At 45.9% G+C, this 27760-nt stretch overlaps 1 protein-coding gene across 1 annotated transcript in view; it reads right to left on the reverse strand.

Annotated features, from left to right (window-relative positions):
* The window catches only part of LOC144753237 (protein-arginine deiminase type-3-like), a 160714-nt gene that overhangs the window by 114401 nt on the left and 18553 nt on the right, over positions 1 to 27760 (reverse strand). The window contains exon 2 of the mRNA XM_078640994.1: positions 16545 to 16725. Within this exon, the coding sequence (XP_078497120.1) occupies positions 16545 to 16725 (181 nt within the window). The remainder of the gene's footprint in view (positions 1 to 16544; positions 16726 to 27760) is intronic.

Genomic DNA, 27760 nt, shown 5'->3' on the forward strand with positions numbered 1-27760 from the left:
GGGTGCACTTGTCGGGGTTGGGCATGGATGTCTTCCTCTTGGACCTGGGGGAATGCCTAACAGCAGCAGGATGCCAGTGACCTGGCCGACAGGTACCAGGGCAGCGGCAGGGCACTATAAGTACAAGTGGAAAAAAGTAAGAAGGAAAGGTGGTGGGGGGGCTCTGTCATCGACGGAAGCCTCCTCCAGAGCTATGGCGGAGTACAGGGCGATCTGGAGGCAGATGGACAGTAGGGGTACCTCTGCGGCAGAAGGACACAATCAATACCTCTGCCTGGCACAGTAGGGGTGCCCGAGCCAAGAACCTGGAGCCGAGGGGGTTCCAGCGAACAGCGTCGGCGCCCCGTTAGTCCTTCGGGCGGTCGGGGGGCCTGAACCGACCGGGGGTGTGCCTCATCGCTCCGCCCTGACAGGGGGGGCGGGAGTGAACAAAACAAAAGGAAAGTAAAAAGGGACTGCACCGTCAGAGCATCGACTCGCCGTGCAAGAATGGCTCATTAGGCATGCGGGACAGCGAGGGGCTGCCGTATTGGATCGCCCGTAAGATGACCCACCTTATTTCCACTTGTTGTGCAAAATAAAACCTGCACCACGGTTTTCCCACTAAATTGTCTCATGGTTTCCTTGGTATGTGAGTTGAAGGGGCGCAGAAGGGAGTGAGCGCTGGGAGTGTGGGCACTATGCCGCTGGCCGCGCGACGCGAAGGGGAGCTAAGCGAAGACAGCATCTTAGTCCCACATTCCGCGCGCACGCCAGCACTGATCCGCCCCTTTCCAGGCTCGGCCTATGGGCGCAGGCCCCAGGGGTGAGGGGCGGCCCCGAAGGGTTCAAAAGCAGCGCGGCAGCGAGGCTCGGCCTTTCCTGCCGTCGCTCCGGGCTGCTCTGCGCTTCTCCCGCCCTGACCCAGACCCAGCGGCAGAGCGGCAGGCAGGCGTGTTTGGAACTGTTAACGGTCTGATTTTGTGTTGCAGGCGGAGTCACAGGGCGATCTGGAGGCAGATGGACAGTAGGGGTACCTCTGCGGCAGAAGGACACAATCAATACCTCTGCCTGGCACAGTAGGGGTGCCCGAGCCAAGAACCTGGAGCCGAGGGGGTTCCAGCGAACAGCGTCGGCGCCCCGTTAGTCCTTCGGGCGGTCGGGGGGCCTGAACCGACCGGGGGTGTGCCTCATCGCTCCGCCCTGACAGGGGGGGCGGGAGTGAACAAAACAAAAGGAAAGTAAAAAGGGACTGCACCGTCAGAGCATCGACTCGCCGTGCAAGAATGGCTCATTAGGCATGCGGGACAGCGAGGGGCTGCCGTATTGGATCGCCCGTAAGATGACCCACCTTATTTCCACTTGTTGTGCAAAATAAAACCTGCACCACGGTTTTCCCACTAAATTGTCTCATGGTTTCCTTGGTATGTGAGTTGAAGGGGCGCAGAAGGGAGTGAGCGCTGGGAGTGTGGGCACTAAGAGGTGTACACAGGGTAGCAGAGTCAATAAGCACACTCTGCTGCAAGGCATTGTGTGGCATAATAAATTTCCCCTTGTCATCGTCTGACGAAATCCCTCCTCACCTGGCCCTACCGCTCTTACCTGCATGGGCCGTGGCTGCTCATTGTGAAAGTGGCAAGGCTGTGTGAAGTACAGCCAAGTGCACGCTGTTTGAAACAGTGAGACTTTAATAACGAAATGCAAAAAATTGACATGTGGCACATAGAGGACCGAAAGAGAAAGTGTTAAAAGCCAAGGTACTTGTGTATCAGACCTTTACAAAGAACATGAGCACTGATACCAAAAGGAACATAGAGGGACGTGAGTTCAGAAGTGAACCAGAATGAGCTAGGGACTTGATCTTCGTTCCCTAGTTCCTAGGTTGGCAGCTCTGGCTATTAGGCCACATCCCTATAGTGGCCCCACAGATCATCTACAGAGAAACAAGCTGTCTGTACAAAACAGCACAGCAGTTTAAAAAGGGGCCAAAAGCAGACTGCATATATCGGGATAGCAGTGTAAAGACACACAAGCAGTATGTTACACAGTAGAGGAATGGAAAGAGAGACGAGATCATACTCTATGGATCAGGCCAACTGTTTACAAAAAAGGAACAGACTGAACCTTGCAAGAAGGGGCATAGCTTCCATTGGGGTAGCGGGTGCAGTGGCAGCAGTTTCCAGAGACCTGAGGAGTCCATTGAACCATGATCATAGCATACTTGCCAACATTTCGACACAACAAAGAGGGCAATTTTGACAAATAAATGAGGGGAGACTTTATTTTTCCAATTACAGTACATTGAAGCACAGATAATTTTAGGCGGAAGACTGCTAAAATAAAGACATTTTTGGCTTAAAAAATCTGTAGTCTCAGGATCAAATTTGGGTCTGCTGGCAAGTATGTTTTAGCTTACAGTTCAAACAGTGACCAGGAACCCATTTTCCTTCATTGGATTAGGGCATTTGACACACTGACTACACTACTGACAGCAGCAGAGTAGTGTAAAGAGACGAGAAGGCTGAGCACTTCAGGGCACCACTGTAAAGTAAGGCCCAACAGATCAGGACAGCAGTGAAAAAGGGGAAAGTTGTATATTTAAAAGAGAGCCATGGAGACTGTGCGCATTAAAACATACAGGCATGAGAAGGTTGTTCATTAGAGGAAGCTATTGCAGAGTGACAAGGGAAGCTTGTACATACAAGAGATGGAAGCACTGTTTTCCGTCGTGGTGCAGTTCCTCCCTCTGTTTTCTTTGATGGACGCTCGAGTATAGGCCAGTGCTGTCTCTTTTGTATTTTTGAACTGCTCTGGCGAGGGTCGTCCATCGTCTCCTGTGTCAGAGGAGCTGTCTTTGAGGGCCTGTCCGGTCCCAAAAAGGATGTACGCACCCTGCACTCAGAATGGCATACCTCTCCATCTGCAACCGCAGGAGCGCCTATGTCCATCTTTTATTTCCACAATATTGTGGAAATGAAAGACCAAACCAACAACGGCACTTGTTTTGGTCAGAGGTCAAACAGCGCCCCCGAGGCTTGGAGCCCAGTGCAGCTGCACCAGTCACACCGCCCTAAAGCCAGTCCTGAGGCCAGATTTGCTTTGGTCATTATTGATGATCACTCAAAATGACCTGTTTATTGCGCATGCCACCTCTTTGGTACTGATTGAGTTTTTTAGAGAAGTTTTTGCTCAAGAAGGGTGCTCAGAGGTGTTGGTGATTGACAACAGGGAACAAATTACGTCATGTGAGATGGAGGAGTTTCTGAAAACATGTGGCATCAGACATGTCACCACAGCTCTTCATAAGCCGCAGGGGAATGGTCAAGTGGAGCACTTCAACTGGGTTCTTAAAGGCGCTATTGAAGTAGCACGCAAGTCTGGAAGTGAATGGAATGATGTTTTGAGGTAACTGTTATGGTTGAATTGCATTAGACCCCATTCAGTTACAGAAAAAAGGGATTCAGTTTCCAAGTTGTGTCCATGGTGGATTAAAAAGAGATTTACATGGGCAAAAAGTATGAATCTTGGTGAAGTGGCTGAGAGAGTGAAGGAGGAACAAGAGAAGATCAAAGCTAGGTATGATACCAGGTGAAAGTGAATGCACCTGATTTTGTGGTAGGAGATTTCGTAAGGATCCTGAAACCAGGGTTCATTAGGAAAAGTGGCTTGAAATTTGGTCGCACCCTCAAAGTGGTCAAAGTCATTAGGGATGGTATGGTCTCTCAGGATGGCAGAGTGTGGAATGTGAGAAGGGTGAGTCAAGTGAGTAAAAGAGAGTCGCAAGACCAGGCATCTGCAAGCAAAGTATAATGATTAAAAATATTCCTTTAGTGTTATCTCTGTTGTTAAGGGGAAAAATGTGTTACAAATGCATTACATGGTGTTCACTTTTAAGATTGTATTGGTCTACTGTCTCTAGAGTGCTGCTCTAGAATTTCTCTGTGTCCAGCATTATTTCCAAGGGACTTGCTTTGTTCAGGCCCTCTCTAGTGTGTTGCTGCCAATACATCTACTTTTATTATTATGTTGTTTGCTGATTTTAACACCTATCTTATTAGATATTGTGCATGTCTGCACTTTGCCTTTCTCACAACACAGGGCAGCAAGTTTCCTTCTGTGTTGTGTTGCATGAAGGGCTAATAAATGTGGCACAGGTGCCCTGCCACCTACCCACCTACATCTCCTTTGCTTCACTCTGCCCCAATATATAAAAATTAATACCTTGGGCTGCATTACATACAGCACCCCAAGGGTGTATTGGATTTGCATGCCCATTTTCTCCACCACTGGATCACTGTGCAGTTGCTTGTGCATCTCCTTCTGTAAAATAGATAGTGCTAATACAAATTAAGCGATAACGTTGTCTCATGCAAAGGAGGTAAACACATTGGCTCTCAACCACCCCAGTATTATGGGTGCAGAAGCAATGAGGCTGTCAGAGAAAGCACATTCAGTGTGCCCCAATGCTGTCCTCTAAAAGGGGAGAAACGGGATACCATGGATCCCTAGACATCCCCCTACAGGTGGGTGCAGTTACTCACTGCACCTGACTGTAGTGGAATCTAACAGCCCGCCTCCCCCATGTACAGAGGGCCTGTTGTCGCCTGCACAGTGGAAGATAGAGAGGTTGCTTCAAATAGCTGCACTGCCTTTCACTAATGTGCTTCCCCGGTGCAGGTGATAGTTTTCAGTTGCTCAGGTGACAGAACACTATATGTATTAAGACACACAGTCCCAGTTTGTGCCTAGAAGACCTCATAGAAGGTGCACCATGGTGCAAACAGGGACAGTGCATCCTAAGTATACCACAGCCCCTTGTCTCCTGCCCTCTGTCCCATCCCTCCCTCTCCCAGCCAGATGCTGTGCTCTCTCACCATCATCAAAATAAAGAGCTCTTTAATAGCTCAGTCAGTGTGGTCTTAAATGCCCTGTGAAGTAGGAACACAACCATTGACTCCCAATGCAGAGACAAAGCAACAGTGAATAACCAGATTTGGAGTCCAGGATTCACTTTACTGGCTTCTAATGGAACCCACAATCGAGACATACTCCGTCATAGATATAAAATGTCCCAGGTCCATATGTGATGTTCTCCTCCAGTCCAATTCTTTTCTTTGAATTCTGGGACTTTTAGTTCTGTTTATAATGGCCTGAACATGTCTACAAGTCCCAGAATTCAAAGAAACAAAATAGACTGGAGGAGCACATCATGATTGGGCATGGGAAACTTGGCAGGGCTGTTCCATCCTGTGCTCAATTCTCAACGGATACTTAGACACATTCTAAGCCTAGTTAGCTTTATTAGCTTTACAACTATACTTACACATATGAGATCACAAGAAGCTCCTTTCGCTAGTAAAGTACTTATTGGATTACTAACATGTAATCTTCATTCCCTGTCCCAGTTCTTATGAAAGTGAATAAAATAGGCCCTGTCCTCCCAGTATGACAAGCCTCTGCTCAAGCCTTCTTTTTTTTCATAAATCCTTTTTAACCCACCCCCTTTCAACTACTGATTCCACACAGTCCAATAAATGTTCTAATATTACACATTTTTCCACACCTAACTATTAGTAAACACACACAATACAAATAGTGTCACATAGTTATGTTTTATTGAGGAAAACTTTTTGGGGATAGTCTCAAGAACGTGTGATAACCATTGCAAAAGTAAGTTAACGCAACAATCAACATCGCAGGAAAATTACGCTGTGTTAACCAAGTATTCACAACACCGCGGTACTATGCGATAGTCTCCAGATAACGTGTCTAATGACCGTGCTAAAATCAATGCCACGCTGCAAAAATGCGAAACACAAAGGCAAAAAAGGCTGCGATTAGGCCAATCGCGATAAGAAAATCAGTGAAAACCAGCAACAGGCCTGCAATTCACATGTGTCAGGCGGTAAAAACCACCATAAAAGTAGAAAAAAAACAGACAAACAAATGCTAAACAACAGCGAAGCACAATGGACGTTGCCACAGGAAGTATGGAGGAGAACCAGAACCCCACCAGGCCCCCGGAGGACCAGCCTCGGACCTCAGAGTCAGGGAAGGCCAAGGAGAAGAAGAGTAGGAAGAAGCGGTTCAGTCCACAGGAAAACAGGATCCTAATGACGGAGGTGGTAGAACACCATCAACAACTGTTCGTCAACTCCACTGTGTCATTGGCAACCAAAAGTGGACTATGGCAGTCCATCGTGGACAAAGTGAATGCGGTTGGAGTGCCAAAGAGGACAATGGAAGAGGTCACTAGGCACTGGAATGATGTTAAGCGCAAAACCAAGCTGAAACTCGCCAACAACCGGAAGGCAGCAATGCAGACTGGAGGTGGGAGTCCTGCGCCACAGGAGGAGCTGGAAGATATGGAGGAAATGGTGTCCACAGTCATCAGAGGGGAGACAGAGGCAGGAGTTGGTGGACCAGACACTGCTCAACATGACCGGACACAAGAGCACCAAGGTGAGTAATGACCACTGACTGGGGGATATGGGGATGTGGGCACAATGGAACACATGCACAATGAAGTAGAGCACATCTGCGGACAAACCATGCCCCAGACCACCAACTCCCACCAAGAGACCAATGTACCCAAGCATGCTACATCGCAGCACTGTACAAGCATAGAAGTCAAAGGCACACCGCATGAAAGGGATAAGGGGCAGCAAAATCAGAACTGCAGGGGCGACTCCGCCAAAATGAAGCACACATATAAAATGCAGAGCACACCAACACTGACAACAATGTTTTACAAACCGCAAAAAACCTACAACAGAACACAGGACACAACTGGTGCTGCTTGGGTGCAAACACTGGCCAATCACATTTGGCATTGCAGGGAAATGTGAGTTGATAATGTACAAGTACAAACACACACACATCTGTTATAGAAATGTCCACTGTCCCCCATCAAATAGGCAGCTCCTCCCAAACAGCCACAATGTACCCAGTCATGCTGTCTGTATGAAAGCATGTACAATGCGACAACATACATGTGGACACATTGTTAAACTGCATCTCCCCATCACATTGCAGAGGGAGAATCAACACCTCTTGCAGAACAGCCCAACCCTCTCTTCTCTGATGATGAAGAGGACCACCACAGCTTCGACTCCGACGCCCCCAACAGCTCGTGGGGAGCCTATGCAGCACACCTCCAGGAGCAGGGCAGCCCAGCAGCTATGAGGAGACCCTAGCCCCTGCACAGACTACACAGCAGGCAGCACCCACCACCATGACTGCCTCCCAGGACCCTCGCGAAGAACACATGGGCCATCCACGTGGGGTGCCAGGAGCATCTGGCTGAACAGGTGCGGGTGGGCTTCGACCGTATGACAGACAAAGTAGATGCCAAATGTGGGTGTCTAAGTCCCATCAGGGACCACTCACGGTCCCTAACGGACACCCACAGTCCACTCCATGCTCTCCAATGGACCATGGCTGGCATCCCTGGAGCCATGACTAAGAGAATAGAACAACTGTCCAGTCAGAGTGGCTCTAGCGATGTCACACGGGAGTTGGGAAACATGCAGTAGTTATTGGAGACCATGGAGCGGGAGAATGCGGAACGAGCGGCTGCCTCGGCTGCACACCAGCGAGTGGTAGCTGGGCTCCTCAATGACCTCAGGACCATCCTCATGGCATTGCTGCCACAAGGCCTGGCGCTGATGCATGCTGCTGCTACCACATCTCCGCCCCCTAAAGTGTCAGTGCCATAGAGTGCGGCAGACATTCCACCTCCAGCCCCAGAGGTGTCAATGCCACACAGTGCAGGAGACAGAACACCACCACCCAAACATGAGGCACATGAAACAGCAGAGGACGAAGATGCGGATGAATCTGCCATCGTGGTAAGAAGGACGCAATAGCATGCATCTCTGCCATAGGGCTGGTTCAGCTTAGTTCTGCCCTCTGCATTATCACCTTCCACTGTCCCCCGACGCACTCTGCGACACTCACCTTGGACCTCAACATGGACTGCCATATGCTGTTTGATTGCCAATGACACAGCAATCAGAATGCAGACTGAACTCTTCCTCTTCCTTTGGACTTGTCATTCCCTGAAGGACTCTGACTGGCTCTCCATGGGCCAACATCGTCCTGTGGGGTTTGCATGGCCCTGAACTGCTCCAGATGCAACACTCCACTGAAAGTGCATAAAACATTCATAATCACACAGATGTGTCATGTCTATGGTCTTTCAAGTGTGGAAGTATCGATGAATATAGGCTCACTGGACTCCTCTTAAGTCCATGTGGCTCATGCTGTAGAACTGGGGTCACAGGGTGACACATTGCCAAATACGGTCTGGGTGGTGCTGACACAACAACAGGGACACACGCATTAGTTACTTCCTTGTCCAGCCCAGTACGGAACCATGCCCAGGGCCCCGGGGTCATTTACAAACCCTTACGCTGGACTGGCATACGACAGGCAATGCTACATGTCCCAGGTCTTCCCTGTATTGATCTGCTGATCACAGATCTAGTTGTCAGCATGCCACAGCCACTCCCTCACGGCTGGTGTGCACCCACACCACACCCATCCAGCACACGTGTCACAGGACATGTAACTCTGCCAATTAAAAGGGCCAGGCGCACCGTGCTCGACATCATTTCCACTCTCTATCTGGGTGCATCCGTGTGGTGTTAATGTAGGCATGAGGGCCGGAGGTGACATGATGGTGTCCGCAACACGATACCCAATCATACAGGGTCCATGACTTTGGGGGCACAGACTTGATGGCACTGGACACATTAAGTCCGGCACAGGCACACCACCATGGGACGGTGACTTTGGGTGCACTGAGGTAGGGGCACCTTAAGTGCTGAGCGGGTGTGCAGCCTGCGATGATGCCCGTCCAGGTGGTCTGGACTGCTCAGGAATTTTGTGCCCTGCTGGACCGCAGTGTAGGCCAGACCAAGATCAAGACCCAGAATCAAATGTGAGTCTTGGTGGCCTGCGGAGCGGGGCTGCATGATGTGGAGGGTGCCATGTTCGAGGGCCCCGGGTTGGGGCTTGCAGCGGCATGTGGCGGGCCCTCATTGCGACACGCCGGTGGTGCTAGGTGAGAAGTGAGACCTGGGTGCGCAGGGGCGGGCATGCCCCGCTGGGTGGCGGGAGGGACTGGTGTGCAGCTGCCTGGGTGCGCAGGGGCGTACAGGCGATGATGTTGTGTGCAATTGTATGTACTCTGCCATTCATGTATCTGGACTCTGTTTCAGATGACAGATCTGTTTCAGATGTCAGATCTGTTTCAGATGTGGGACCTGGTAAACTTCATTACATACCAGCACGTAGTTGGAGACACGCCGGCATCAGCAGCTGAGCAGTGAGGCATGGGTGCGCAGTGTCGTCACTCTCTCTCCCTGTCCCTCTCTTCTTTTCTCTGTCTCTCTCTCTTCCTCTCTGTCCGTCTTTCTCTCTCTCCCCCTCACTGTACATCTACCTCGCTCTCCCCCCTCTGTACGTCTATCTCTCTCTCTCCCTCTCTGTACATCTATCTCTCTCTCTCCCTCTTTGTACTTCTATCTCTCTCTCTCCCTCTCTGTCCATCTTTCTCTCTCTCCCTCTCTTTCTCTCTCTGTATCTCTCTCTCTCTCCTTCGCTCTCTCGCTCCCCCTCTCTGTCTATCTTTCTCTCTCTCCCTCTCTTTCTCTCTCTCGCTCTATCTCTCTCTCCTTTACTCTCTCGCTGTCCTTTGATGTGCGCAAGACACACAGGGGCGGTACGTCCATTGGGACGTGGGGTCGTTGCCCCCCCGCCCACACCGCAGCGCTGGTGTCTTTGAACTTAAGTAAACTGAATCAGTTTTCTTAAGTTCAAAGACGCCGGCCCGAGGGAGAACTAACTGACAATCATGTCAGTCAGCATGACGTCGGACCACCCATCGGTCCAGCATCATGTTGACTGACATGATGGTCAAACCAGGAGCAACAGGCAGCAGCACAAGTGCGCATGAGTGGGGACGGAGGACACATTTTTGACCGTGCCCACTCATGCGCTCTGGTGTCTGCTCTGCTGGCGCATGCCCATTAGGAGAGCGAGGGTTGAGCAAAGGCTCAAACTTCGGTCGCCTAATGGGCAGGCGGGCAAGTAGTAACCGTGCCCTTAGCCAATCCTGGCGCTGCTGGCAGCGCCATGATTGGCTGAGAGGGGTTGCCAGTGCCACCCACCTGCCAATTCACTCCTCCCCAGTGCCGTTGGAATCGTGAAGGCGGCAAGCGACTTCCCCAACATCACCCTGACCCGATCTGGCCAGCCAGGAAAGAGGCAGCTCAGTAACCGGCAGTAAGGTAGAGTTAACTTTTAATTTCCTATGGCCCCATGCCCCCTCCTCCCTCCCGTGAGCACGCCGGCCGATAATTATGCACAATGCTCCAGCTCAGAATATCGTTTTTTAAAAAAAAACCTTTGTCTTAAAAAACTATGCATGGTACGGGTGTTTCTAGAGCGCTTCCTGCCCCTGCGCTTCGTGCCAAGCAGAGAGTGCTTAGCGAATGCCATCCCAGTAGTAGGGGTGAGGGCTTTTCGAAAGTTACACTGCTACTACTGAGTAACTACTCGCGTCGCGTGCACTCTCCTCGCTACTTTGTATGTAGCGCGAACCCGTTTCAGAGGAATAAGAGTGCTTTACGTGAGCACCAGTTACATCTCAGAAGGTCGAATTACTTTTATTTCTGGCACGGAGAGATTGAGCGATTTGCCCAGAAGCACAAGCGGTGTTCAGCCGCCGACGCTGTGACTCCAACCTGGGTGCCCCATTGAAAAATCGACAGCAGTGGCCGTAAGGCTTCGTCGTCTTCCATAATTACCAGTGTACAGGTATTTCACCCACAGCCTCCCTCCCCGCACCGGAAGGCATTTCCCATTAATGCCATTATATACTGCTTCCATAATGACCCCCCAGTGCAGCTGCCACTATGCCCTTTCCGTTCCAGCCGCAATTAAAAAAAAGTCCCCTCATATGCATAGTATCATCTCCACCGGGGGTGAGGGGCTACTACACGGGATGGGGAGGCGGGAGGCAAGGTTGGGGTAGAAGTGCCAGGGGCTCAGAGCCGTGTACCCCATGTATGTTTGATGGGTGAGGGTGCAAATCTGCAGCCATTGGCATCATTGCTCCAAAGGGCAGAGCTGTGTAGAGGGCTGTGGGTTTCCAGCTCACCCTCTCTTTCACTCTGTGATCTCAGCTTTTCACCAGTGTCCGTGTGAACAGAGACGAGAGATCTTGTGATACACGGCAGCAGCCGCGGCACCATGTGCGTGTGCAGGCCTGTATGATAAAAGAAACTACTGTGTCCATGCAGGGACTGTCATTTTTCATCCGCAGAATCACCGCAGCTGTCCGATTATCTGTTTTTTCATTCACCCACACCGACACCAATCGGCATAGTGCTGTTTGCTGCTGTGTAAAGCGTTGCTTCTAAATCTGCTGGAGTTTCTCTCTTGCCAAAACATGTACTCAGCAGCTCGTATGGGCTGCTTTACCTTGTCTTGCTGGGTCAAAAAAGTATTTATGGATGGAGATACATTTTTGAATGCATCTCACAGCCTTGCAACAGATGCATGAACCCACTGGAACTCTTGAGACAGAAGCTTACCGAAGCACTACTGTGCCTTTAAGAGTGTTCCGTCGCGTGCTGACAAAAGCCATATTCAATGATGCCTGTGTTTAGCTGTTAATGAGCTCCCCGCTTTTTTTACACTGACTAGCGGTAATTGGCTGATTTATTGCTCTTTCTTTTCTTCACAGTGAAGCAGACTCGCTCGCTTCATCAAAAGCAGTTCTTCAATTGCCTTCGGGTCGCGTTCCCACTCTATAAACACTAACACTCTTTGAAGTGCAGAGTGACTCACTCTGCACTTCAAAGAGTGCTAGTATTTATAGAGGAGAACGCAGACTGGTGCAGTCAGGCCCAGGCCCAGTGCTTCTGTACAGTGCTCCTTTGCTTTGTATAACCAGGTTTGTGCTTCACAAGTGTGCATCCAGTACAACACCTCTAATGTGTTAAAACGTTTGTTTACAGGTTTTCGGGATCGATTGATTTCTTTTAGGGTGTACAAAAACTCTTGGCAGCCCAGAAATACCTTTCTGATTGACTATAATGTTTTTGAGACTGATTCCATATCGCAATTATGTTAAGCATAACATTTCTTCTTGAATGCTGCTAATCTGTGACCTGTTTAGTTATTTGTTTAGTTGTGTGCAGTTTAAATTTAAAAAAAATCTGTGAGGTACTCAGCATTGTATCTTGAAGTCTATTATGAAGCTCTGTGGGTATACTGAATAGGCAGCTACCATGTTGTTGTAGTATGACATCCCTTTATTAATGTAATAACTGCACTTTTACAATTGCATTATTAACCTTCTTGCTTCTGGAATTTGCTTGAAAATGCACCATTTATCCACTCTTTTTTTCAAAAAGGTGCTTGCTCGCCACAGTGCTCGCCCAGAAACTTTACGCCCCACCCCTTTCAAATGTCACCAGCCGCGACATCAGGCGAATTATTTGGTACATGATGCCGTGTAGGTGATGTGGCATGGCATCTGTTGTACTTCTGGTGTGGCTGTGGGCTGGACTCCCTTTTCTGGTGCAGGCTGTGGTCCAACTTTACACCAGGTCAGAGCAGGTGTTGATTTCCTGCTGCTAAAGCTGCATATTGCATGTTTTGTGGTCTTATCGCCGATCTGGCCGGTCGTTGAGAATGTTGTGACGTGGTGTTGTTGCGGCTTTTTGCACGGGAACACCTACTCTGCATCTCATTAGCGATAGTTGCAGGGGTCATCTGTGGCGATGTTTTATGCGGCTGCTGTCTCAGGTAAACTGGTGCTATGGGCTGTTAGCACCAACTTGTGAATGGGGTGATGAATTTATCGCGACTTTGGCTGCGATAAAGTGCCGATCACTTGGCTATAACTCCTTGAGAATATGCCCCTATATTTATTCACTCCTAGGAAACAAGCTTCAGCATTGATGAGACTAGGTGTGTTATATTCCCTGGATATATAATCAGGCCCTCATTATGTGTTGGACGGAATTTGGTGTAGGGACAGAAGGGGTCTATAATCTGTCTTATTATCTGGTATCTCCTCACCACAAGTGGTACAAAAGGGGGTGGTGATGGACGGAGCATCTGAATCAATCAAACACTCACACCCAGTCAAAAGATCTGGGTTTAATCCATCACCGTTCTTTAGCCCACTCTGCCACCCCAGTTCAGACATGGCTATATGCAAATCAGTCTGACACTGTGCCTCATGGGAACAGTCCAGCCCGAACTGCCAAGCCATGTCTTCCCTGGACCGGAAACAAGCTTCCGAGGACCGGTTTCAGGCATTCCAGCCGTCTTCAGCCCAGCTTGCTTGAATCCAGTGGCAAAGTGAGCAAGGGACTCACGTCTGAGCATACCCTGCCACACTTATGGCGGCCAAAAGCGGTACAAAAGGGGGTGGTGATGGACGGAGCATCTGAATCAATCAAACACTCACACCCAGTCAAAAGATCTGAGTTTAATTCATCACCGTTCTTTACCCCACTCTGCCACCCCAGTTCAGACATGGTTATATGCAAATCAGTCTGACCCTGTGCCTCATGGGAACAGTCCAGCCCGAACTGCCAAGCCATGTCTTCCTGGACCGGAAACAAGCTTCCGAGGACCGGTTTCTGGCATTCCAGCCGTCTTCAGCCCGGCTTGCTTGAATCCAGTGGCAAAGTGAGCAAGGGACTCACGTCTGAGCATACCCTGCCACACTTATGGCGGCCAAAAGCGGTACAAAAGGGGGTGGTGATGGACGGAGCATCTGAATCAATCAAACACTCCCACCCAGTCAAAAGATCTGGGTTTAATCCATCACCGTTCTTTAGCCCACTCTGCCACCCCAGTTCAGACATGGCTATATGCAAATCAGTCTGACCCTGTGCCTCATGGGAACAGTCCAGCCCGAACTGCCAAGCCATGTCTTCCCTGGACCGGAAACAAGCTTCCGAGGACCGGTTTCTGGCATTCCAGCCGTCTTCAGCCCGGCTTGCTTGAGTCCAGTAGCAAAGTGAGCACGGGACTCACGTCTGAGCATACCCTGCCACACTTATGGCGGCCAAAAGCGGTACAAAAGGGGGTGGTGATGGACGGAGCATCTGAATCAATCAAACACTCACACCCAGTCAAAAGATCTGGGTTTAATCCATCACCGTTCTTTAGCCCACTCTGCCACCCCAGTTCAGACATGGCTATATGCAAATCAGTCTGACCCTGTGCCTCATGGGAACAGTCCAGCCCGAACTGCCAAGCCATGTCTTTTGACTGGGTGTGAGTGTTTGATTGGTTCAGATGCTCCGTCCATTACCACCCCCTTTTGTACCGCTTTTGGCCGCCATAAGTGTGGCAGGGTATGCTCAGACGTGAGTCCCTTGCTCACTTTGCCACTGGATTCACGTAAGCCGGGCTGAAGACGGGTCTAATGCCAGAAACCGGTCCTCAGCAGCTTGTTTCCAGTACAGGGAAGGCATGGCTTGGCAGGTCGGGCTGGACTGTTCCCATGAGGCACAGGGTCAGACTGATTTGCATATAGCCATGTCTGAACTGGGGTGGCAGAGTGGGCTAAAGAACGGTGATGGATTAAACCCAGCTCTTTTGACTGGGTGTGAGTGTTTGATTGGTTCAGATGCTCCGTCCATTACCACCCCCTTTTGTACTGCTGTTGGCCGCCATAAGTGTGGCAGGGTATGCTCAGACGTGAGTCCCTTGCTCACTTTGCCACTGTATTCAAGCAAGCCGGGCTGAAGACGGCTGTAATGCCAGAAACCGGTCCTCGGAAGCTTGTTCCCGGTCCAGGGAAGGCATGGCTTGGCAGTTCGGGCTGGACTGTTCCCATGAGGCACAGGGTCAGACTGATTTGCATATAGCCATGTCTGAACTGGGGTGGCAGAGTGGGCTAAAGAACGGTGATGGATTAAACTCAGATCTTTTGACTGGGTGTGAGTGTTTGATTGGTTCAGATGCTCTGTCCATTACCACCCCCTTTTGTACCATCTCCTCACCACAATACTGTCAGGTATATCAAAAAGGGGAGAGGTATGGCGCTGGAGCTGGGGCGGCTGACTCCAGAGGACAGGGCTCAGGGCTTGATCCCTGGCGGTAGCTCAGTTCAGCAAGATGCGTCTCTCTGCAATAGCTCACTTAATCTCCCTGACGGCCCCAGCGCCATGAGCCTTAGGGTTGAGTAGTTCGTGCTTTACAAATACTGGATTTGTATTTCGGAACAACTGCTTGGACCCGGAGTTAAGGGGGGGTTTTACAAACAGTTTTCCTGTAATTTGGTAGAAAAAATCATGTAATTTCCGCCAGCTCTCATGTTGTTCCCTGCCCCTGCAGCTGAAGTTGCAGGCTTGTGTCTTAGGGCTTGGAACTATTGGGGCAACTGAATTTTCGGACCCAATAGTTCCCGACCAATAGAGTCATAGTTGTGGCTTGGGGGTATTTCACTGGATGAAATACCCCAACTTGTATGAGGGTCTAAGTGTATAAATATTTTGGGACATATTCACAATGAAGTGATGGAGCGCAGCTTTAGCCTTTATGGCTTAATGTCTCACTCTGCCACTTTAGAGACTCAAGAGTGCACCGTATTTATGAGAATATGGAGCAGCCCTGCGTTTCACTCTGCTTTAGCGCTAATTGCAGCTGCCTAGTGCCAATGCAGGCACTGTTGCACCATTGTGCAAGGGAGCCTGCGTTGCAGTGAAAGATTGTTTATGTGTAGGAAGGCATCCCTTCCTGCACATAAATAATCACCAATGGCGTTTTGTAACCTCTATGTGTGCTGCAGAATGCAGCACACATAGAAGTTGCAACACTTCATTAAAAAAAAAAAAAAAAAATTGTTTATGTGTAGGAAAAGACACCTTCCAGCACATAAACAATCAATGGCGTTTTGCCGTTTCTATGTGTACTGCACAATGCAGCACACAATCAAACAGCAAAAACTAGGAGAAATAAACCATTTCTCCTCATTTCGCCAGGGTAAGACTGTTTTTTTTGTTCTAAATGTTGGCCCTGCCCCATATTCACGCCACACTTGTAAATATGGGACAGCGTCAAAATCAGTGAGTGTTGCAGTGGAACGCCCACCGTAACACCCATTGCCCTCCCCTTTCACTCTAGGTATAGAGAGAATGGATGCCTTATTTACAAGGCAGTGTTAAGCCACGTTAAGTACTCACTTTTGGCCAGATTCACAAAGAGCCTCCACATTTGTGGCGGAGGCTCTGCAGTCATGGTGGGATCTCCACACTCGAGGGCTGAATCTCTGCTTTGCAGTTTCCCATTGCGGATATCCCACACCGAGTGTGGAGATCCGAGTAGCCTCTGCCACAAATGAGTATGCTCTTTGTGAATCAGGGCCTCACTCTATCACTCACACTCACTCATTAGCTCACTTGCTATTTCTCTCCATCACTCACTTGTTTACGTGTTTTCTTATTCAGGGGCTTATTCACTAAGTCCCTCCTTTGCTTGATCACTCATTCACTTGCAGCCTCACTCACACCAATCGATCCACTTACTTGGATGTCATTGATCTCTGAGCTGGGATGGGTGGTGGTAACTGATACTACAGTCTTTCTGTTCAGTGGTAACTTCTTGGCACCCTTTGAGGTTTTTCGATTCTTAGCCTGATTGGCAACTTTGATTTTCACTCCAGAGCATCCGTGAATGCGGAACTTCGTCGCTCCTGGTGGTGCTGATCTAGAATATAAACCTGTGTTAATCAAATAGTCCTTCAAGGACAACCACACTCTCAAGTCTTTAATGGTATATGAATGTTATGTAGTGTCACTGATACCACAGAAAGCAACACACTCCTTTGTATGCACCACTAACACCACAGTAGAATAAATGCCTCATCAAGGGGCACGGTTAACTCCCCTAAGTGCCATTTGGGGATTCAGGATGAACCATACACAACACAGTGGATTAATGTTACCTCAGAAGGTTTCTCTCACTTTACCCTGTGGTAGAGGTCTTTCAAAGAGTAGAGCTAACATTTAACATGGTTAAAATAACTTTCAAAGTGACTGTCACACCACATATGACTAGGGAATTTTATAAAGAAGATAATTACTCCACAAAGAACTAAAAGATTATTTAAGGTGATCATTAAACACTAATATATCATACATTCAGGTGGGTAGGGTTCTGTTTTGTTTGGGATAATGTATAAGTTGACATTGTACAGCAGTGAAACATGAGTATAGTTAGCCCCAATATGATCGTCTATGAATAGATTACTACATGGATTCGCCTATATCCAATATGCTCTTGTTAAATGACATGATTTGTTTTGGAAATAAATACCATAGAAAAATAATAGAATAAGAAAAAATACAATATGCAGGCAATAAAAATTATAATTGCATTTTATCACGTTTCCAGTAATAAACTGATTTAGATCTAGCGGACGGGTTACTCAATCACAAAAATTAGGGCTATCCCATTTGCCAAAATATAAATCCCATGGGATATAATTGGATTTATATTATGGCAGACAATATATCCATCACATTTGTTATGGAGTAACCCATCTGCCAAGATCTAAATGAGGCCCTTAGATAGTACAGTGAACATAGTATTGTATTGTAATATAGTTACATTTATATAGTGCTTCATACACCTAATAAAGTGCCAAGATACCAATACAAAATGTTAGCATACTACTCTGTGAGAGTGCTTGGGTGGAAAGAAGTGTGATTATGACATATAACCTGTCACTCGTGTTTCTCTGTCATGTGTGCGAACTAGAGTAGTGCTGTTAATATTTTTTGGTTTTTGTCACCACACATTGACTGGTAATCATGCTAAAGGCATTGAAATAAAGTTCACTTAGGATTATGCAATGCTAGTATTTGGATGGAAAAATGGAGGGGCGGCTCCTTTTCAGGGCTCCAGGGTGTAGCCCTGCCACCTGTGAGCCCAAGGAGCCACTGCTAAATTAAAAGATTACATTTGTATTCATTTACTTTAATAGTGTTCATGCAAACACGACTTTGTGTTTACATGAATGCTGCAGTGTTCAGGTCAGCCCTCCTGCCTCTCCACCAGGCTCCTGGTGACAGGAGGAGGGGGTTGAGCGATGATCCAGCTAAAGAGTGTAGTTTAAAAAAACAGCACTCTGTAGATGGATGTCTGGATTGTGCATGTGAGGGGCATAGTTGAACTGCGATCCACTAACACAGACAATCCATTTTATTTACATTCATACTGCGCATGTCTCACTCAGCACAGTATAGCTGCTAAAATGTGGCTCTCGGGTTGCACATCATTGCATCCCAGAAGCCCATGAGAAGATACACAGAGCAGCAGGGGCAGGATCCAGAGCATTGTCCCAGCTTGTGATAAGACTGTGCTTTCTGTCCTATCAAGAAGCTGTGAGAGGACATGAGGTGGGTCTTCCTCTGAAGCCTGGCCCTGTTGCTTTGTCTGCTTTCTCTTTGGGAAGCATAGCTTGCATTTTCTTATGTCCAGCACCGGATTCTTGCTATGCTGCTGCCATGGAACCTCTGAGTTGCCAGTAAAAGAAGCAAGGTAAGTTAAAAAATATAATCAGTGTTGTTTCCCTGTATATGTATGAGTGAAAGTATGTTTGCCAGCGATTGAGAGAGAAAGAGATTGAGTGGTAAAATGTGTGTTATTGATGCGTATTTGATAGTGTCAAAGAGAATGAAAGAGTGAGACTCAATGAGGGAGTGAAAGGGAGAATGAATAAGGGAAAGCAGGAGAGTGAGGAAGGAGGTGTGAGTAAGGTAGAAAGAGTGAGGGGGAGAGTGTGAGAGGGAGTGGGAGTCAGTCAGGGGTGTCTCTAATAATGGTGCAAGTGCACAAGGCACAGAAGCACTATTAAAGCAGAACACCTTCACCCCAAGAGCCCATGTGAGCCAGTAGTTGTGAGTGGGGGTCGGTAATTGCAAAAATGTGAGTGTGTGCAAGAGTATTTATGAGTGAGAAACAGTGAGTGTGAGTGTATGGGTACATATGTGTGTGAGTGCCCACAAGGCATATTTTGAAAACTGAAGTGAACCCGTGGGAAGAATGACGCCTCACCACTTTCAAGGCTTACCAGCCGCCTCTGGAGAAATGTGCATGCTTTTGTGTGTAGGGAAAGTTGGTCAGATTATTTCTCTGTCAACATATAACTGCACTTACGCATGCAGTAGGGAAACTAGAGGTTTTATTTACATCAATAGAGAATGACTGATGGGTTACCATGCCCCAAATCCTTTCAGGAAGACGACTTAACACTAAAAAGGCACAACTAAATGAAATGCAAAGTGTCAAAGAAATATATTTACTGAATTTACTGCATTGTTGCCCTGAGGAAGAGACCATACTGTGTCAAAACATCTGCCTCCTCTGAGGCCAGGGGTAGAAAAGGAAGTGCCAGGAGTAGCAGGGAGCAAGCCAGAGGTCCTAACTATGACCCCTGACTAACCCCAAATGACGTCCATGGTTACGCCTACCCTGGGAATGTGTAGCATTTTGACGCATTCCCAGGTCTACCACTCATAGTAAATCTGGGAATGCACCAAAATCCATTGGTGGATGAGTGGGAACGTTCATTACTCCAACCATGGGACGCTTCCCCGCTGCAGAGTAACGCAAGGAAGCAACTTGAGTTGCAATGTGGCTTTTTGTTGCTTGGTAAATCTGACTTTAGTGTTGCGTTGCTATTGCGTTACCTTGCTTGACGCAAGGGCAACACAAAATTATCATAAATCTGGCCTACATGCCAGTGAGTAATGAATTTAACTGAATACTATACCCTGTGCCTACAACCAATAATAGCTAGGTACTGCCTCCTCTCCTACAGTGGTCTATTCTCACTTTTGCTGTTTAGGGACAGTACTAACATGTCCAACATGGATACATCAAGAGGTTTTTGCACCTGTATTTGTAAAGCAATTAATTTGTCACCTTCTGCTTGGGCGCATTTTCCAAACTTCCATTCATTTTCCCACCTGACGCACGTTTACTATTTTTCAGGCTATGAAGTTTGGCATTTAGCCAGCAGAAATGCTAGGCCAATAAATTTAGATTCTAGTTTCCCTCCCTTAGTCTTATTGTGCAATTCAAGAGAGCATATATTGGGTCTCAGCAGACCTGTTTTTCTAGTGAGCTCCGATAGTATGTCAGTGACTTCCCTGCAATAATTGCTCAATGCAGAGCAGTATCAGAACTTATGCATCATTCTTTTTCCATATCAGAACATCTCAATGTCCAATACATATTATATATATTTTAAATAGCCTGCGTGATGTCAGGTAAGTCCTGTGAAGTACATTAAATTGGAACAAATAAACCTTGCATTCCTACAAATTTCGGATGGGTGTTTATCAATCAATCTCTACCCTTTGTCATTCAATCTGATATTCATGTCTGTTTCCCAAATCTTTCTCTCTGGCTTAATAGATTTATTTTCATGATGAGGTGTTTTTAGCAAAATAATATAGTAAAATTGTTTGTGCAATATGAACATGCAGACAAACAATATCAAATGTGCTTAAAAATGTGTATAAACAGTAGATAGCCACACTTACACGTACTAGGCCTCAAAATGTGTAAAGCAGCATTGCTTAATGAGTAGCTTGACTAAAATGTGCTGATGCACGTATCAAATGTTAAAAATCTTGACCTTTCCATGAACATGTTTTATTAAATAAATGTTTCATAGAAATCTGTCAAATGTTTCACCTTATACAATGAGAGTTTGAATATTTGTTTAGAACATAACATTCAAGTTGAAATATGAAGATTAATCACATATAGAGTACAGTGCATAAACTGAACATGACCTCTTTTAACATACTTATTTTATTCCCAAAAAATGAAGACCTGGAAAATAATGTTCCTTTGTTACCGCAGATGTTGTGTTTTTATATAGACCATTGTTAGCTTACATATCTTTTGCTTCATTAGAAGGTTAGAAATGAAGTCGCATTCATGGAAAAGGATGTGTAGAATGAAAAGCTTCATGTGTAGCCAGATGAAAAAATAACAAAGTTGTACGCTTGAAGATTACTGTCTATACACTATTGTCCCCTCGTGATAAGGAAAGGAGTAAACCTGTTCCCAAGAAGAACCCTCAAAGATGATTGGACGAAAGGAGGAGAAGGTACAACAGTAACTGCAACATTAATTTTGACTGTATATAATAGTATGAGTTCCTAGAGAAGACACATCTTCTTTTTCCTGAGGCCTTTTTTCCAGAAGCCCTCTCCACACCATTGATTGCGGTTGCTACTGCTACTGCTACTGCACAATTTCCCTTGCTTATTCCTTATTGCTTTTGAGACTCTACTGAGTTTCGTGAGCATCTCTTTATGGAAAGTTCTGATTTGATTGATTTATGACCTCTGGATACTTAAACGTTATGCTTTATCTCGCTCTCTTCCGAACTCCGACTCTTTATGGATTCCTACCTACACCTTTTGCCACATTATTTATATAGGGATTTTCTTCCTTTATGGAAAATGCTTAATGCATTGTAATTTGTCTGAATTAACCATTATTTCCTAATTAATTCTGTAACAGAATGATTATTGTAGAACTACTATGAATACAACTTTTGATTTTAAATAAGGACTTTCTACTAAACTTTAAAATAATAAAACTCTTAAAATCCTTAAAATCTCTCATTATTGAAAGAACTTAGATAGAGATTGTGATTAATATTTATGCGATGATTTGCTCCTGATGGTCTAAAAAATAATGGCCAAAGTTCGTCGAACTCTTGGGCTTTAGCACCAGAAGCAGGGATCAGCCCTGTGTGCTAATGATGGCGAACCAGAATTTTATTTAAACTGATTCCTGCTACAGCATTAGTATACTCAATGGTGTTACGATATAGCATGGCAGTGGATTTCCTGCTCTTCCCATGTATCAACAGTAACTGTATGGATGTATGTTGTTTTGCATAGTGGCATTTCCATTTTTGTTTTTCTTTCTGGGTAATAGCATCCTAGATCAAAAATTGACCCATATGTAGAATACTACCTTGTCTTAGTACAACAAATCTTTTGAGTTTGTGCTGTGCAAACAAGTTTCTGATATCATTTCAAGCATCTTGACCATCACAATTCTACTGAGGCATAAACCATAGGGTTTTTGTTCAAGTCAAATATTTTTGCAACAGTCTCTGTCCACAGTTAGATGTTTGAATTGAGTCAATGTAATCGTACTGCTCTGCAACACTGCTGTCACAAGTTGTCAGTGACTCATAAACACAAGCTCTTCCATTTGGGGGGTTCATGGCACGAACAGGCTACATATGTCAGCTGTGCCACAATGTAGTAATTCTCAAAATATGGGGCATTAAGTTCACACACCCGCACAAGTAGGTGCAATTCTTGAATAACTATTTCATTTTTACCTCCTGCCTCCACACGTTAACTCCAGTAATAGTGTGTTTAAAGTTTTAAATTTAGGCGTAGGTATTATTACTGATATTAATATTATAACAAAATATGCTAAATGAATTATCTTTAAGCCCTGAATTGGTAGTTTAGTACAAACAAATGTAAAAAAAAAATTATTTGTTAGAACAACAAATCAAACGCAAAACTGAAATACATTCAGTAAGGAAAACAATACTACACGGTTGTATACCCAAAGAGTCAAAATGTATATAAAAAGTTATGTTATATAAAAGGTTACAAGCTACAATTCACAATACGGCAAAGGTAATTGGAATGAACAATCTTTCAAACAAATCTTTCTATCATTGATACTTTTGCCATAGCCCATTTTACATATTGAATAACAGGAACAACATCATAGGCTATACAATGAACCTTTCCTGAAAAACTGATCACAAAGAAAATGGGTCAAATGGTCGACGTTTCGGTCTCTATAGTGAAGGCATATATAAGACCATCTTCAGGACGTAAGTTCCTATGTGTACTGATGACCCTGAAAAATTGGGAACCTAATCATAAGTTCAAGATTCATATAAGACAGCAACAGAAAATGTATTGGCACATCAAGAATCAAAATGAAATCTAAGATGGCCAAAGTGGGGCAAACGCTCACCACAAAATCTTATTTTCATGAGGTCGAGACAACCGTGATTACAGAGTCTTGTCTGTAGACTTTATCGGAAATGTGCCTGTCCCTTGCTACTCATCCTCCCTTTCAGAACGATCCAGTCGATCCGAAGGTGAGGACGACTAGCAATCACGGTTGTCTCCACCTCATGAAAATAAGATTTTGTCGTGAGCATTTGCCCCTCTTTGGCCACTTTGATTTCTTTTTGATTCTTGTATGAAAGAATTTTCATTCCAGTTACTTTTGTCATAGTGTGAATTGTAGTTTGTACCCTTTTATATAACATAACTTTTTATATACATTTTGACTTTTTGAAGTATACACCTGTGTAGTATTGTTTTCCTTGCTGTATGTATTTCAGTTTTGCATTTGATTTGTTGTTCAATCAAATAATTTTTTTTCCACATTTTTGTGTACTAAGCTACCAATTCGGGGCTTAAAGATAATTCATTTTGTATATTTTGTTTTAATATTGATATCAAAAAGAATCCCTTCAAGGCTCAATTACCTGTTCGTTTAGATTACCCAAGCCTCCAAGGGTCTATTGGGTTGCCTATTTTTGTTCTGTTGGTATTATTACTGGCACATTTGCAAAAAAGTAGAAATGTGCAGGGAGAATTATTATTTCAAAAAGTGCACTTTTGACCATTGTGGGTAGAGGTAGTTCATTCCAAAATTGGATAATGTAAATTCTTTCCTCATTGGTTTCCCCAAATTGTTTTCTGACATACCTACATCCTTATGGAATACAAATGTTCCTAAATATTTGAAGGCTCTATCAGCCCACTGTATGGGTACTTGTAACCGATCTATTAAAACTAAGGTACTGAAACCAGCCCTAGCCACTCTAGCTGCTCAAACAGGGAATGTAAATCTTAGGTGGGGTTGTTAAGGAAAAGACAGACATAGAAGTGATGTGTCTGTGTCCGCAAAATGAGACTCCCCTAGCCATCTCCTCTCTTCTGATTGTGCCAGCCAAGGGCTCCATCGCCACTGTAAACAGCAGAGGCGAGAGTTGACATCCTTGTTTCCCTTTTAATCTCCTATGTCCCAGATATCACATTGCTGTTTCAAAATAGGCAGAAAGTGCTGCATTAAGCAGCGTTATCCATTAGATAATTTAACCTTTGAATCCCATGCCCTCTACTACCAGAAATAAATAACTCCATCCAAGTGTATAAAAAGATTTCTTCATATCTATGAAGACCACAGGGGGTTTAGTTCCCCTCAGAAATGCATTGTTTAATGCAAGGCTCTCCAACAGGTAGCCTGGGAGCTGCCAGTAACTCTCCAGCTGCCAGGAAGTAACACTTTGATATGAAATCTAGCATAGTACATGAATCAAAGGATCTGGACCTTAACAGTGCTTAACAGTGCTACTTGCTTATATCACAGGAAGGAGCCATGCTAAGTTGCAGCCTCTTGATGTAGAAACCAACCTAACCAATGGCAAGTTCCATGCTCCAACACACACTCAATGAGATTGACAGTATGAAGCACGCAACATAACAAACCCCCACGCAGCAAAGCCACCTGGAGCAGTGGGGCCTGGCACTGTTAGTCACAGTATGTGTGCAACTCTGGGCTGGTAGAAAAGAGCGCGCTATATAAAACTTTAAAAATAAATGAATAAATAAGGTAGCTCAAGTGTAGAATAGCATCAGTTGGGGTCAAAGTCTGAACACTTAATAAAAATAATCTAATGATCTTGTCTAATGTGGTATCTCCTGTAACAGTTATAATCTTTGTTATTAGCTCGGGATGATTTTCATTAATCAAAAGTAGTTCATGCTATAGAAAAGGTTGGTGACCTCTGATTTTATGTGTGATATAAACAGAGGACTTCATTAACAAGCCCATTGCGCAGCTGGTGCGTCACTTTTTTTGATGCGCCAGCAGCACAATGGGCTTGTGCATATTTTACAAGGCCACGTAAAGTCACCTTGCGTGACTTTTCATGGCCTTGTAAATATGGGCCCCTTTCACACAATACTCTGTGTGACAGGGACATTCCATGGGTGTTGTTGTGGGTGTTCCCAAGCAACATCCTTGGAACCTGGCACATTGCCAGATTGACAACGTTTTGTAAAGCTGGGACTGTGTCAGAATCCTACGCCTCCCCAGGAGAGGTGTAGGGGTGGCGCAAGGAGAAGAAATACTTTTTTTCTCCCCCTTTCTTCCTCTTTCTAAGTGTGCTTCATTCTCTAGCCTGCACAGAAAGATGAAATTGCCATCAATTATTGTTTTTGTGCTGGAAGGTGTCCCTTCCTGCCCGAGTGTTTGTGTGGTTGGGTGGGGGTGTATGTGACTCCTTGCATGGATGTGCAAGTGGGTTATTCACTGGGTGTATGGGTTAATGAGTGAGTCTGCAAGGGGCTGTATGGGTGAAGTGAGTGTGTGAATGGCTGTGTCAGTGAGTGAATGGATGTCTCAGTGGTGTATGGGTGTGTAACTGCATATGTGTGTGGCAGTATATGTGAGTGTTGGATTATGTAAGTGACTGGGTGTGAGAGTGAGTGATTGTGAGAGTGGCTGTATAGATAAGTGTGAGCTGGTGTCAGTGTTTGTATAAGAGAGTGAGTATATGTTAGCATCTCAATTAATAAATGATGTGCTGTGTGTTTAGCTGTAAATGAGTAAATGGCAGTGGGCTTGACTCTTGGATGAGTGACTAGTTGTGTGACTAACTCTATGGGTGAGTGGCAGTGTGTGAGTGTATAGGTGATTAAGTACATATATTGGTGGGTGTATTATGAGTGACTGCGTGTATGAGTGGCTGTATGGGTGAGTGAGTGGATGTGTGTGTAGACCTAGGAATTAGTGAGTGTGAATGTACTAACTGCTATTGGTGTGCCTATGGCTTTGAGATTGGTAGTCTGAATTTTGGAGTTGGTGTATGAAAGCTTATATTAGAGTGTGAGTAAGTGCATCAGAGATTATGTGGATGATGTCATTTGAGACGTCATCAGTGATGTCATTGACCATGTCATGAGTGATGTAATTTGTGACATCATCAGCAGTGCATTGCGGGGGCGCAAGGTATAGTTGCGCTAATTATAACGACTGAATTTCTTTGGTTTTGTATGAGTATAATGTCAACCTAACTATAACGTCTCTGTAACCTTTGGATCATTTAGTGAATTTCTAAGGATTTTTAAATGCTAATTCCAACTATAACGTCCCTGAAACCTGTGTTTTTTTCAGTGAATTTCCAAGATATTTAAATTGAATTTGCTAACTATAACGTCGCTGAACCTATGGTTTTTTCAGTGAATTTATAAGATTTTTTAATGCTAATTTCTAACTGTAATGTTTCTGAAACCTGTGGTTTTTCCAGAGAATTTCAAAGGTGTTTTAACAAGCAGTCGCATTTGCAGAGTGGTGGAGAATGGGGTCTGGGCCTCCGACCAGCTCTCTGGAATTCCAATGTGTAGGACTTACAGGCGGTACCAGGTGGTCTTCTTTCCCCCAAGGTCCCTCTGGAGTAAAGTGGACTTCATCCCCCAACCAGAAGTGCACCAGGAGGCGCGTGTGCAGAGTGGTGAAGAAAGGGTGTGTGGCCTCTAACCATCTCTCAGCAATCTAGTTGTGTGGGGCTTACTGGAGGTAACAGGAGGGCAGGTTGGCCCCCAGGGTCCCTCATGGGCACTTCATGCCCCAACCAAAAGCGCATCAGGAGACGTGTTTGCAGAGTGGTGGAGAAAGGCGGCATGGCCTGGGACTACAGCTTTGTGAAGGACCTGAAGAAATGTCTCCAGTGACCTTGTGCGTCTGTCCATTGAGCAGGAAACGCGCTAGGGTGCTTTCAGTAAGCTGTCCATCATTCTGGGAAAAGGGCAGGAAGACGGGGCATCCTGCTAATGTATTTGGGGCAGGGCCAAATGGGCAGGGTTTCTCAGCAAGTTTACAGGCCTGTTATAAAAGGTCAGCACACTATCTCTTGTCTCAGCAGCAGATAAGGAGAAAGAACCTCCTGGTCACAGGAACTGCATGAGGTTTTATGCTTGAGAAAAGCAAGGGTGCAACCACCTTCATCAAGTATTAGAGCAATCTTTTCACAGTGGAAATGAGGAGAAAGCTCACCTTCTTAGCCATGACCATGACCATGTTAGGCTGATAATTGTGTTACAGAAGTGGAGCTTCATCTAGGGCACCTGCTTTCCCTATATCTTTAAGTGCTTCCTGTTGAGGTTTAATTTTTGTGAAACAAGCAACGTGCCAGGATGAATCCTGCCCTGCATATTTAGCCAAGAAGAGGCCATTGTTTTGTGCAATACCTGTACTCGACTGGAGTACTTTCTAATGGCTAATCAGTAAGTGCTCTCTCGACGGGTAAACATATAGTGCATCTCCTACACTACAGCTGTGTGAAGAAAGCGAAGAAATGTCTCCAGTGACCTTGTGGGTCTGTAACCTTGCCACCGAGCAGGAAATGCGCTGGGGTGCTTTCAGTAAGCTGTCCATCATTCTGGGAAAAGGGCGGGAAGACATTGCATCCTGCTAATGTATATGGGTCGGGGCCAAATGGGTTGGGCTTCTCGGCAAGTTTACATGCCTGTTATAAAAGGTAAGCACACTATCTCTTGTCTCAGCAGCAGATGACAAGAAAGAACTTCCTAGTCAAGGGAACTGCATGAGGTTTCGCGCTCGAGAAAAGCAAGGGTGCAACCATCTCTATCAAGGA

The sequence above is a fragment of the Lissotriton helveticus genome, chromosome 5_1, assembly GCF_964261635.1.
Source record: "Lissotriton helveticus chromosome 5_1, aLisHel1.1, whole genome shotgun sequence".
NCBI lineage: Eukaryota > Metazoa > Chordata > Amphibia > Caudata > Salamandridae > Lissotriton > Lissotriton helveticus.